The 15114-nt window shown below is 42.7% G+C and overlaps 1 protein-coding gene across 1 annotated transcript; it reads left to right on the top strand.

Annotated features, from left to right (window-relative positions):
• Positions 1-10512: 10512 nt before the first annotated feature.
• LOC311246521 (uncharacterized protein) lies at positions 10513-11043 on the top strand (the record flags this gene model as incomplete). The annotated part of the gene is made up of 1 exon (XM_084336671.1): positions 10513-11043. One exon carries the CDS (start codon positions 10513-10515, stop codon positions 11041-11043), a length of 531 nt encoding a protein of 176 aa, XP_084192797.1.
• Between the last annotated feature and the right edge of the window lie 4071 nt (positions 11044-15114).

Raw genomic sequence — 15114 nt, forward strand, 5'->3', positions numbered from 1 at the left:
CAACGGCAAAGTAAGTTGTGTAAGTATCATCAGGGCTGGTGAAGTAGAACGATGTGATTGCTTGGCAGTTGTTGCGTTTTCAACCACACAGGAAGTAATTTCACTGAAACACACATTATTAACAAGGGTGATTTCTATTTCTATACCATGTATACCATCATCACTATTAGGCTACTACTGTCTGATTAAATGCTGCTCACTACTACACAGTAAAATTCGCAGTGTCAAATTAACACTTAAAGAGTCGAATTTAACACTATTCCAGAGTGTATATGACTCCAACTACGAATAGTGTTAAATCGACTCTTGCTCCTGTGTTACATTTTTTGAGTTAAATTAACTCTAAATAGAGTACAAATTTAACACTCGCTTACACTGTATGGTGTTATTTAAATCGACTCTTGCTCCCGTGTTAAATTTTTTGAGTTAAATTAACTCTAATAGAGTACAAATTTAACACTCGCTTACACTGTATGGTGTTATTTAAACTTAACACTATAGGTTTAATAACACTTGAGAGTGTAATTATTATTCTCAGAAGTGTTGATAATTTACTCTTATGTGATAACAAATTAACTCTGATTGAGTTGAATTCCAATGCTCATTAACACTGCATTGAGTTATTAAAAGTTAACACTGAGGTCAAATAACTCTGCTGAAGTGTTGCCATTACACAGTACTGTGTTGATAATTTACTCACTAGTAGTGAAAAAACAGCTCTGCAAATAACACCCATTAACACTGCACAGTGTCAATGAAACCGGACACTATATTGGTGAAAATAAACCTCACTGGTGTTAATTTTACACTTAATTTACTCTTGTGAAATTGCATTTACATACAATATACATTAAAAAATCACAAGTTACCACAAAATGATTTCAACAATTTTATTGTTGGTCAGGTCAGGCAGGGTCAGGCAGGCTTATAAAAAAATAAAACATAAATATACATTGACCTCAGCAGGTCTGCATAAAGTGCAATATGGAACAATATACTTCACAGCTGATTTATACAACACCTTTACAACTATATAGGGTTGGGCATCGTTTGGATTTGAACGATTCCGGTTCAGATTTTTTTTGAAAATGTGTACATTTTTTCATACTATTCACATTTTCAGTTGACTTGATACAGTTTAATTTGGTTGCTGTACTGCAACTATGGTATTAATTAACAAAGTAAAAAAAAATAAAAAATTAAGAATCGAAATGCAAATATGTTACTTCCGGTTCCAGAACCGGATGTTAGGAACCGGTTGCTATTAGAACCGGTTTTCGGTACCCAACCCTATTTACAACTCCGTCTGGATGCAGTAATAAAACAATCACATTAGCAGGTCTGCATAAAGTGGCAATATGGAACAATATACTTTGAGCAATCTGTCGTTCGATAATTCATTTGAATATCAAATGGTTTAAAGTAACACAGCTGATTTATATCCAAGACCTTTACAACTCCGTCTGGATGCAGTCTGACCTTAAAGGCATGGTAATGGTCATCAAAACACATGGTTTCCATCAGTTTTCCACAGAGCAATACACTGTCATCTTTCACAGCAATAGTCTTGATCTTACAAAACACAGGCATCTCAAATGCTACCTCAGTACAGATAATCAAGTCACAGCGGTACTCTGTACCATGATGTTTTATCCACTTGGCAGAAAAAACACTGGTTACATCTCCAAATAAGGAAGCAATCTCTGGACCTTCTTTGAGCTCAACAAGTGCCACCATCTTTCCTGGACCTATGGTTAATCTTTCTTTGGTAAAGGACTCCCGATACATTGCCATACAACTTTGGTGCTTTTGGGCTAATGTCTTTGTAATGTTTTTAAAGCTTTTTAATTGTCTCTTAAAGAAGTTATGTTTAGCTTCATAACGCATGCACCACATGTGCAGAATTGGGCCAATGTTCCTTATATTACGAGGGTAATGTATCATGAAGTGATGCTTTGGCAATAGGTTGCTTCTAGGAAATAACTGCTTGAAGAGCCGATGATGATCAGTGATTACATGTTTGAGATAAATGGTCATGCCATATGACAGGACTGGTGAAAATACAATGTTAACAATCTGTAGAAGCAAAAGCAGAAGATGCCAGTACTTATCATCAGTCTGTATTAAATCACCAAATATCAGAGGCATATTGCGCAACAAGCACCAAGACTGTGTGGCATTCAACCCCAAATCCTTACTTTCATCCAACAACTTGACTCTTGGCGGACGGTTTCGCTGCTGATTGTAACCATAGTCAAAAGCATGTATTCTGCCAGCCAGTTGTTCAGCATTTAGAAGTTTCTCCTGAAGAATGTACTTGAGAATAAGTTTCACCTCAAACTGAGCAACCCCCTCTAAAATATCATGCATGATATCTACAGAGAAGTTTGTGGCTGTGTTGAAATACTCAAGTGAATTCAACAGACAACTGCGTTTCACGCCATATATATGAGGTAGCGTTGGATCTGTCTGTATAGTTTGACAGTGTTGTGCGTGCATCTCAACAGTTCTTAGTACAACAGCCGGATCATCTTCACAGAATACAGTCTGAAAACGAGCTTTCTCAAGGAGACAGAAACGACAGCAATACCGAGCCCCAAATGACTCCACAAACCCAAACAGACCATGCAAGCCAAGGTTATCCCCAGTGACCTGAACTATGGTACCACGAATTACGTGTCTAAACATGGGAATTTTAAGTCCCTCTGTCTCCAGTACTTTCAGATCATTGACAAGTGGCTCAAGTATCAAATTGAAATCATAACGCTTAATGTCCTGTGCATGGAAAAGAGCACACAAATGAATATTAATCAAAGAGGAATTATAGATTGGGGGGAAATTTCTTAATGTAAAGTATACACCACCTAATTTATGTATACCCTTTTTAGAGCCCAATGGATTTGCAGTTTCAAAGTCATCATAAAAAAGTTGAATTTGAAAGGAATCTTTTTCTACTGAAAACAGGGGACTTTCTTTCAAATAGGTGGCATCTCTCAAGTCTGCATACACACCTTCCTTAGTCATGTGCCTGGGCTTTAACATGTCTGCAAGTTCTGGGTTTTTAAAAATGCTCTTCAGCGTTTCCAAAATGGGAACATATGCAAACTTATCAGTTACAATGACCTGGTCATATGTCCCAGTAGTTTTGTTTCTTCTGCTGTCAAATCTTGTGCCAAGCACCTTTTCAACGGGTTCAACTTTTCCCCATTTCTCTTTGAAGTGTTTGTTTATTTTTGCCTCAGAATTTAAGTGTGTGAATGGGTTTTCCAACTTTTGGAATGACTGTTCTAAGCTGTTCTTATTTTCTGTGTCCTGTGGAGATAAGCACTGTAGAGCTGCATCTTTAGCGTGACTATGAATCTCAGAAATCACTTCTTCCATGGTTGAGACAAAACTTTTTACAGTAGACTGACTGGTTCCAGCAGCCTTGAGTTGTGCAACAGCAGTTGCACACATATCGAGAGTGCTCCTATTAGAGTTTCTGAACAGTCCACATGTGGCCGTCGCATCGACATCAGATGTTGTGGCGGTCTCATCTACATTAGCGATCACCGCCTCTCCTACACTGTTTACATTAACATCAGTGTCAACCTCTTGGTCAATATACTCAGTGTGTTTGTTGTCTAAATGTTTCCTAAAACCTGAAAACGTACCAAACCTATAGCCACATCCAGTCTGAGCACATTTAAGGCGAAGCTTTTTTCCTTGAACGTAACCGTGAACTATTCGCAAATGCCTAACAAGCCTATTTGTACAACCTAACTCCTTCCGACAATCAAAACACTTCATGGCGGAGGAGAAGCCTCATGCACTAATGAAGCAACCTCGCCCTAACTTCAGCAACACGAGGACTCTCCTTGACTTTCCCAACATCAATACTATACACAGTGGTCTGGAGGAACGTGTACATGTTGCGCAGCATGGTGTTGTATGCTGTGCCAAACACATAATGTGCCTTAAAGAGTTCATCTAAAGCACCAAGAGAAGAGATTGACTTGCAAGGTATGGCCTTCTTGTCAAGAATGATGTAGAACCGGTGGATCGCATTCTTCTTCACTCCAACAGCCAGGAGATAGGGTTGATTGCTGGTAGTGATGGCATCAAGATGCTCTTGGATGCTTGTTCCAGTCTGAGAAGACAAACACACATGGAGAAACAATTAGAATTACATGATTGTGGCGGCTGGGTGGCGCAGCAGTCACGAAAGGGGCTAAGAATTGGCATAACGACTAACATTGGAATGGGAGAAAAACAGAGAAAAAGGAGGGGGGGAATATAAAAAATAATAATAATAATAATTACATGATTGTAGCATTATAATTATAAATTTGTACATTAGGAGAAAATACCAACCTTCTTGAAGATCACAAGATGCTGCTCCGCGTTGGACGCCGACACCTTCCCTGGTCTCTTCCGCCCCTGAGCAGAGGGTGGGATCAAGTGCAACAGCAGTAGAATCGATGAGAGGTCACTGTCCCAACCTGTAACGATACAAGTTGGATGTTAAGACACTTGAATTATGTAGACCATAAACAAAATTCAGTCCATCTGCAATGTTAGCAGTATTTTTACAAAATAAGATAAAAGACAGCAGTTCATCACAAGAAGCTCTGCCACTCAAAATATGAATATACAGTACCAGTAAAAAGCTTGGATGCACTCATTCAAGTGAATGGGAAGACACTTTTGACTGGTTGATAATACAAAATGCCTCGTACATTTTTCACAGAAGTTCAGTGAAAAACAACAAGAATGGTTTGCTCAAAAGCAGCTTACCAACGTCAGCATCCACTTCAGTGTCATCCTCAGGAGGATCAGCTATCAGCAGGAGCTCTTGAAGCTCACTGGTGGATGGAAGCCGTCTGCATTGTTGGATGATCTTTTTCTTGTATGTGGTCGGCCACTTTTCCAGAAGCTTGCCCGATACACCTTCTCCAAACATCAGAACGAAATCCTGTTCAACCTGTAGAGGGGTGATTGGGGGACAATTTCAGGATTTCACAGCCAACCAAAGTTAGTGGGTGCTAGTTGAGGTACAATACATCTACAGTCTATCATTCAAGTGTCACAAAATGGTCAAAATAATGGCAGATAATTACCACAGGCCGAAACGTTGTGTTCAAGTATATTAAAACTTGGGAACACTACAGACGGTGTGCAGACTTTTTTTCCACAACATTACAGATCTATTTTGAGTCTAGCACCCGTGACTATACACTTGGGATGTGCGTGAGTCTTTTCTACTAACTATAGATAATTACCAAGCCCTTGACGTCTTGGAAACGTGGAAAGTCAGACAGTATGTTGCTTGACTGCTGGGGGTCGAGGACCTTGTTGTGCCTATAGTCAAATGTCAGTTTCATCTTGTTCTTCACTGTGTCCTCATCAGCTGAATGTTTCATTAGTGAGATCGCTTCCTTGCACTCCTCTTCGCTCAGGGCAGTCTCTGCAACAACATGGGAATCTCGTCTGGCAGTTGGTCCTCCTCCACAAGATGGTTCTCCACAGGATTCTACAGAATATGGGGAAAAACACAAAAAAAAAGAATCTACCAAAGGCCTGATTGATGGAGTTCTGCAGGTACACAGTCATGGCCGTAGCCAGCTATGAGGCCACCGAGGTCAAACTCCCCAACCAAACAAGCACACCATTGATTTAATTGACATATAAATCACACATAAAGATCTAACTATTACTCCTCTCTGAGCATGAATATAAAACAGGTGATCTATTTACTGTGTAAACCTTATGCAATATTCATCATGGATATTTGGATACTTGAAATCTGTATGAACTGAGTAGTTAGTATCAAATGAAATAAGATGGAACAGCTCCATGCATTAATTGCGCATATTTGCTCATTACCAGTATGGTATTGTTTAAATTGTACAGCTTTTTGTGTCTCTGTCTTTGTCTGTCCTTATTTTGTGTACTTTCAGTGAGCCAAGAAGTGGAGAAATATATTAATACTTCAGTAAAATTATTTTTTTTACCAACAACAGGTGACTTTATTATAGATAATGCATTTTGAATGAATAGGTTGGGTTGTATAACTCATTTTGGTATGCATTTAGCCCATTCACCAAATTATAAATGCATAAGAGACCACAGGGCTTTGGTGCACTCTTTAGGCCACTCACCTGTAAGTGCCCCCACGTCCTGTAAATTACTTTGTGAGTGACTGACCTTAAGTTGATCTCTAGATAATAAAGTTTGTATAAAAAAAAAATTACCTCCCTACTTTCTAAACCCTGGCTACGGCCCTGTATACAGTAATCAATAATGCTGCTTGTTTTGTTAATCAACTCGTTGTACTCAAGATATGCATTATTAGTGTTACCTCCAAATGATGATCGTTTGTCTTTAGCAGCGGTTCTCTGAATAGTTTTAATCCTCCAGGCCAAGTATCCACTGCCACTCTGGCCATCATAATAATGCTCCTTGGAGGGTGGAATAAAAACAGACACTTCACATTTAAAAGTGAAAAACAGCATGCTCTGGTAGGATTAAAAATGTATCAATATTGCCACAACCATTACTGTGTGCAACTCACATAGCCATTCTTAGAGTGTGGGTCACTGAGGTAGGGGAATAAGGTCACGATCCCTCTGGCATACTTTTCCTTCAGATGTCTGGGTGGTGAAGTACTGGAAGATTAAGATTAAAGAAGAATGTATTTCTCAGTCATATTCCCTGGATTTCATTTAGATTTCAAATTAATCGGAAAGCTAGATTGAGAACAAACTAAAAACAAGGAGCTAATTACCCATTCTTCTCTGTCAAGTCAGCTGCCAATAGGTTCACCATTTTCCTTCTGTTGTCATCGTGCAAGGACTTGGTTCGATTGTATTCATTTATTATGCGTTCTCCACCAGATTTCTCACGAAGAATGGATTCCACCAACTTGAAGCACAAAAGCACATGCACAAAAAACAATTCAGTGTTAGGAATATACTGTAGACTGCAATTCAAAGTTAAGGTAAAGGATAAGTATCCTTAATATCAGTTTTAACCCTATCTGAGGTCTGTCTAGCATGCTTCTGACTCGTGGAGATGATAATTTGAGAGATCCATCCAATCTCAAGTGAGCTACAATATTCTTACAGGCACGCGACCAGTACAATGGAAAAGATGGGGGCATAACATTGACAGTAAAAAACATGCATTTCTGAGTTGTGAATCACAGGGTGATGCATACATATTACATGTGTGTCAACTCTTACTTGCTTGGCCTCTGTATCCAGCCTATGGCGTTTTCGTGAAGGGTCCTCTGAAATGATGACAGTATCCTGTGATCCTGACGAATCCAGGGATGATGGCTGTGACCCTGACGAATCCAGGGATGATGGTTGGGACCACTCAGATGAGGCTAGCGTGGAGACAGACTGCTCAGATGAGGCTAGCGTGGAGACAGGATAAATAAATAAAAAGATTATACACAGTTTCCTCATAAAGATGTCCCTTATCTAATCGAATGTAAGCTTCACATGACAAATAACTTATTCATTAAATATATATTACAAATGTAATCAAACCTGTGTCATATTTGATGATTAGCACCCCAGTGGATGCATCTCTTGCTACCTCCTCAAAAACATCGTCATCCAATTCGGTCCCCGAACTGTCAAAAACTTTCACACCTTCCGTTACAGCTGGGACACCAAACTTTGCAAATGCTAGAAACGGGCACAAAAGCATAAACAGAAATGTCATTGGATGTATCCAGTGATTTCTAAATCTACTCACTAAATATTCACTTAATCTTGAATAATTGCTGTCTGCAATACAATAGATGAAGCCACAGATCCACCCAGTGGATAACCATTGAGTATCACATTGAGGACAATTTCCCAATGATCCCAATTTCTTACCTGCACTCAGAAACTCGATCAGATTTATTTCTGTAATCCGAACAAACTTTTGGACATCTCCCAGTTGGACTTTCAACAGCATGCTTGCAGCAAGCCTGCAAGAGAGTTACCAACGAGTGGGCAACTTGAACACAGGGAAGTGTGGGAAATTAGTGTCAGGCTGGAATATTCAGTGACTTTGTACTTATTATTTACCTTATTGGGGACATTGATCTAAGTTAAGTTATTATTAAATGTTTTACTTAGATCAATGTCCCCAATAAGGTAAATAATAAGTACAAAGTCACTGAATATTCAAGCCTGACACTAATTTCCCACAGATGCAAACAGACAAAAAAAGGAGAGCTATATAACCCAGGGTTTTTTCCTTGCATTTTCCCTGTGTTTCTTCCATTAAACTCAATCAACCATATTGTATGCATTCTAATGCACTCACTCTCATAACACACCATTTCACAGTACAGATTACTTATATCATTCAAGGGTATTTCCCCGCATTAACATTAGCAAGACACATTTGAAAAAACTCACGAAGGGTATAGGCTGGCTCACGTTCAAGGCCTCCCTCAACGTGAAATGGCGCACGTGCAGTCTTCTTGGCTGTCGCCGAAATCTGTGGACTTAACAAAATAATAACATTGGTCAAATGCCAAATAACTGTTACTTGATTTCATACTGTAGGACACATTTACCTCAGAACATGGCATGCAAATGTTTGTTACTAAGCCAATGTTAGCAGCTTGGTAACAGGGCCTTCCTTGCATTTTCCCTGTGTTTCTTCCATTAAACTCAATCAACCATATTGTATGCATTCTAATGCACTCACTCTCATAACACACCATTTCATAGTACAGATTACTTATATCATTCAAGGGTATTTCCCCGCATTAACATTAGCTAGCAAGACACATTTGAAAAAACTCACGAAGGGCTGGCTCACGTTCAAGGCCTCACTCAATGTGAAATGGCGCACGTGCGTGCACTCTTCTTGGCTGTCGCCGAAATCTGTGGACTTAACAAAATAATAATGTTGGTCAAATGCCAAATAACTGTTAATTGATTTCATACTGTACACACATTTACCTCAGAACATGGCGTGCAAATGTTTGTTAAGCCAATGTATCGCCCTGTGTTTCTTCCAATAAACTCAATCAACCATATTGTATGCATTCTAATGCACTCACTCTCATAACACACCATTTCATAGTACAGATTACTTATATCATTCAAGGGTATTTCCCCGCATTAACATTAGCTAGCAAGACACATTTGAAAAAACTCACGAAGGGCTGGCTCACGTTCAAGGCCTCACTCAATGTGAAATGGCGCACGTGCGTGCACTCTTCTTGGCTGTCGCCGAAATCTGTGGACTTAACAAAATAATAATGTTGGTCAAATGCCAAATAACTGTTAATTGATTTCATACTGTACACACATTTACCTCAGAACATGGCGTGCAAATGTTTGTTAAGCCAATGTATCGCCCTGTGTTTCTTCCAATAAACTCAATCAACCATATTGTATGCATTCTAATGCACTCACTCTCATAACACACCATTTCATAGTACAGATTACTTATATCATTCAAGGGTATTTCCCCGCATTAACATTAGCTAGCAAGACACATTTGAAAAAACTCACTAAGGGCTGGCTCACGTTCAAGGCCTCACTCAATGTGAAATGGCGCACGTGCGTGCACTCTTCTTGGCTGTCGCCGAAATCTGTGGACTTAACAAAATAATAATGTTGGTCAAATGCCAAATAACTGTTAATTGATTTCATACTGTACACACATTTACCTCAGAACATGGCGTGCAAATGTTTGTTACTATAAGCCAATGTATCGCCATGTGTTTTTATCAATCTTTTTTTCCAAACGATACAATTCACAATCACCCCTCCACATTGTATTTAACAACATTAACATTACCTCTTGCAAGTTGCTGGAAGCCAATAGCTACCGAATTAATTAATTAATATGTGATTAGGAGAAACTTACCTGCCGAGTTACCTCTGCCGCGACGTGAAGAAAATGGCGTGTCTTGGACGTTCTTCAAGAGAAGGAGATGGGCGGAGCTTCCCAGAGTAGTGATGACACCAGCCAATTAACTACGAAATATTTCACCAACACTGTCTGCATTTTACTCAAACTGTTGTTGTAATAACTCTGAAAGAGTCAATGTACTTTGACACTGCATATTTGACACTGCGAATTTTACTGTGTACTACTACTGTTATCACTATTATCATCACTACTGTTATCACTATTATCATTACTACTGTTATCACTATTATCATTACTACTTGTTGTATTATATGGGCTGCCTGACATTCACATTCACTCACACATTCACACACCAACGGCGGAGGCAACCATGCAACTACTACACTACAGACAGTTAACCTTTCACTACCACACTACAGACGGTTAACATTTAGCATTTTATATTAAAGTATTCTGTACTTCTGTATGACAACTAATAAAGAAACTTGAACTTGAAACTAACCTTCTATAGTGTGGTAGTGAAAGGGTTAACCTATAGTGTGGTAGTGAACGGGTTAACCTTCCATAGTGTGGTAGTGAAAGGGTTCATAAAGGAACACTTGACATGACTTGACTTTAACTTGTCTTTAGACAAGCATGGCACACTTCCTGGTCCGTCTCCTGCTGGCGCTGTCCGTGGTGCTGGCCGCGAGCCTGAGAATCCTCGACTCCGAACGGGAGCTCCGGGACACGGGGTTCGGCATCCCGCCCCCTCGCCACGGCTACAAGCTGCTTGTGTGGTACGCTCAGAACTGCATCGATAACAACATGGCGGCCCTGTGCAGTCCCAGCGAGGGGAAGTTCGGCTTCCACAGGTTCCAGAACCGAGGGCCCAGGCCTCTGTTGCCCAAGTTTAACAGTGGGCTCTACGCCTACTATACGATTGGCAACCTCAATTCCCCGCACGCCAGGGACCTGCCCTACGAGGTGAGGAGGTACTACGACCGTGGAGACCGCCTCAGCAACATGGACCGGTTGCTGGTGAGGTACAACAGGAACAAGAACCGCATCGAGAAGATCTACGTCTCCGCACATTACGACAGGAAGAGAACGTACGAGATCGGCCCGAATCTCCTCGAGTCGCTCAGGAGGTCAAGGTCAAACGCCTTGGTTTACCGAGAGAAATGATGTGCTTTGAGTAAAGGGCGTTTTTCATTGAATGCAGTGGTTGAAGAAGTACACAGTTCCTTTACTTTTAAGTAAAAGTAGAAATACCCAGATAAATGAGTACTCTGATAAAAGTAAATGTAACCATTCAAAATCGACTTAAGTAAAAGTAGAGAAGTATTTGCTATTGAATGTACTTAAGTATCTAAAATAAAAGTATGCATTCTACATGACGTTTGTGTATTCCAGTGCTTGGGAGCATTCAAACCTCGATCCATTGACCTCTATAGGTTGTGTTCAAGTGGTATGTGGTCCAGTTATGCTGCTCTGATTAAAGGTTATGTTTAAGTGGTATGTGGTCCAGTTATGCTGCTCTGATTAAAGGTTGTGTTAAAGTGGTATGTGGTCCAGTTATGCTGCTCTGATAAAAGGTTATATATCGTATTTGCTTATCGCGTCCCGCTCTGAGCCTTATGAGATACCCCTTATCTCCTATGATACCTACTGTATCCCAACGAACAAAAACTACATGCACCCACACCTGTATGGGGCCCCGCCCCTATGGAGGCGTAGCCTATATAACCATGACTCTGGTCACCAAACACTCTTCCTCTATTTTCGTTCCAGCGTATCGGCTGCGTGCACACTATACGTAACTAGCAGGATGAAAAAGATCAGAGTCATAATGTTGAAAGCTTACCGGAGGTTGCTGGCCCCTGGCATCTTCGACGCATGTTTTCGGCGACACGACGGGCCTATGTTGATGTTCCTCGTCTGATGACAGCAGATCAAGGTTCAGCTGTACAAGATTGGCTGTCGGGCCAGCTTGTACCCAGGTAGGCCCTGTGTCTTCAGGCATATGTATTAGTGTTAGTAATGCTGGTTTGTTTTGTTACACAACCATGTTGTGTGTTGGCGCCGGGGGCAGGATGGTTTGGTGAACGTTCACTGCAGGGAACGGTTTCCAAACTGTCTTGGGCGTGCTTGCTAAACATCTAATGCTATGCTACATGCTATCGCTAATGCCACATGCTACCACTACTGCTAACTGCTACGCTGTTCTAATGTCTCCGCCGTGAGATGTTGTCACTTCTCCCTCCTCTTGCCCGGTTCATCAATGAAGGTCAGTCGGTAGCTGTTGTGGGGTTTTTTGCTGAGTCCTATTTACCTTTTTTCAGGTAAATGGGTTGACAACAGGGTAGGCCGTGGCTAGGTAGCCTAGCCAGGTATGTTACCTTGTGTTCCGGCGGGGTCTATGGAACGGTGTCCCCATCTGGGGCCGATGCGTGAGCTCGGCGGTGTAGCAGTAGAGCTATATTACTGCAGGATGGGACTTAACGGCGGGTTATGGCTCAGCTGGCTAGTTCCTATCCACATTGGCGTCAGGTAGTGGGGCTATGGGTCCAGCCGACATGGTAAACATGTTGCGTGTCTGTGCGCAGGCGGTTGTTGATCTGGGTCCCACATCGCCTCACGCTAGGCTGTAGTAGTATAGGGGCAGGGCCGCCTGGGAGAAATGTGAGGCCCTGTGCGAATTTAAACGCGAGGCCCCCCACCCCCTGAGGCGGCCCTGTGTAGTGGGCTATTGTTTCGTTCTGTCACTCTGCTATGAGAAGGTCTGTCTTGCTACAGTTTTCTCTCCTCTCAACCATTCATACTGACGGTCAATCGGTATACTGGGGGAGTAGTGCGGGGGGGGGCTTTGTTTACCTTTTTTGGTAAATGGGCTAAGCTAGGGCTGGTGTGCTGTTGTGAATATTTTGAATGAAGGCGGGACTAGTTCGCTCTGGTCCGCCTCCCCTTAAAGTGGAAATGAAGCAGTGAGCAATGTGATCCTAGTTTGTTTGTTGTGTACCTTGTGTAAGACAGGGTTCTATAATCAAATGTGAAATCTATCTTATTTGTCTGAAAAATCAAATATAATATCCCTGTTTTCAACATGGGCGCCGCCATTTTGTTGCTGACGTCATGGCTGACGTCACGCCACTGGTTGGGTGTATACACGGCTGGTTAGCTGCCTATAGTGAATGGGTCAGTCAGTAAATAAAATGTTGCCTACAAAACAACAGGACCGCGGTGGTTCTGTTTGTATTGCTCCTGGCTGTTCAAACTAATTTTACCATGTGAGAGAGAGGAAAGTTGGTTAATTTCCACAAACTACCAGTGAAAAAAACAGTGTTGTTGGCACGTTGGCTCAGGCTGGCTGCACTCAGGCGGCGCGACCAGCCTGTTGGACAGGGAAGGAGGATCTGCAGCGAACACTTCATTGCCTCGGATTATGTTGTTGGGGTGGGATGTTTGTCCAGAAGACCACTAATCAGCTGAAGCCGGACGCGGTTCCCTCAGTCTTCGACAGACAGACCGGCGTTAGCTCTCGGGAGCGATCGCTAGCTAGTTGGCACCAGCCGGGGACCGGAGTTAGCTCTCGGGAGCGTCGCGGAGCATTCAGCCTGCTGGCTACCTAGATTCACTTCAACCAGCCGAGCGTCGGGAGCTCCATCAGCTTGTTGATGTGCTAATAGCCTGGAGCCAGCTACCGTTAGCTTGCCGAGGCTATTAGCACACCGACAAGCTGTGTAGCCAGCTACCGTTAGCTTGCAGAGGCTCCAGCACACCGACAAGCTGTGTAGCCAGCTACCGTTAGCTTGCCGAGGTTCCAGCACACCGACAAGCTATGTAGCCAGCTACCGTTAGCTTGCCGAGGTTCCAGCACACCGACAAGCTGTGTAGCCAGCAGGCTGAATGCTCCGCGACGCTGGTTGAAGTGGATCTAGGTAGCCAGCAGGCTGAATGCTCCGCGACGCTCCCGGGTGCTAACTAGCTAGCGATCGCTCCCGAGAGCTAACTCCGGTCCCCGGCTGGTGCCAACTTGCTAGCGATCGCTCCCGAGAGCTAACGCCGGTCTGTCTGTCGAAGACTGAGGGAACCGCGTCCGGCTTCAGCTGATTAATGGTCTTCTGGACAAACATCCCACCCCAACAACATAATCCGAGGCAATGAAGTGTTCGCTGCAGATCCTCCTTCCCTGTCCAACAGGCTGGTCGCGCCGCCTGAGTGCAGCCAGCCTGAGCCAACGTGACAACAACACTGTTTTTTTCACTGGTAGTTTGTGGAAATTAACCAACTTTCCTCTCTCTCACATGGTAAAATTAGTTTGAACAGCCAGGAGCAATACAAACAGAACCACTGCGGTCCCGTTGTTTTGTAGGCAACATTTTATTTACTGACTGACCCATTCACTATAGGCAGTGTACCAGCCGTGTATACACCCAACCAGTGGCATGACGTCAGCAACAAAATGGCCGTGCCCATAATGCTAAATGCTTCAGAAATGCACACAACAAATCGTTTTTTCTTAGAAACTGCTTATTTTTATAACGTGATTTCTTCTGTGGCTTATCTAAATACTAATGTGATGCTATGAATATGTATTTATCGCACTGCTTCCTTTCCACTTTAACGTTGTGTGTATGGGTTTGCTCATTCTACAGTATTTTGTGGTTTAGTTCTTTTATTCATTTAACCCTTTCATGGTGCACACCACAGTGGAGGTTGCTGTTTGCAACCACCACTGGTGCTCCGTGTTAACATCAGTCCTTTTTTTTTGACATATTGAAACAGTGCCCCGCCCGGCCGCCGCCACGGTATGGAATTGGCAGCGATTAGAACTGTGTTCGAATTGCTGTTTTTTTCTATTAAAAAAATGGTGTCTGGTGGCGGGGCCTTGAGGGCCAGCCGACGTCGACACATCGCACGAGGTTGTTGACGTTATTAGCTTTGACCCAGCCGCAAGCTATAACCGCTCAGGGTTCCCCTCTCCGCAGGGGATTTTGGTCTTCTGCTGGAGCGCGGGCGGTATTGTCCTAGGCCCTACACCGCCTCACACCGCGCAGCCAGAAGAAGAGAGAGCACGGCCTCGTCAGCGGCGATGACGAGGCCCTCGACAGGCGGCCATGTTTTCCCCCGCCGGAGGTATCCTGGGCGTTGATTCGACAGGTGTCCACAAGGCCGACAGCCTTGGCGGCCGAGGGATCGGCCATGTAGGATGGGTTCGGCTTGAACAAACAAGCCGTCACCGTCCTGCCGCGAGCA

Source organism: Notolepis coatsorum (assembly GCF_963971535.1).
Source record: "Notolepis coatsorum genome assembly, chromosome: 19".
Lineage (NCBI taxonomy): Eukaryota > Metazoa > Chordata > Actinopteri > Aulopiformes > Paralepididae > Notolepis > Notolepis coatsorum.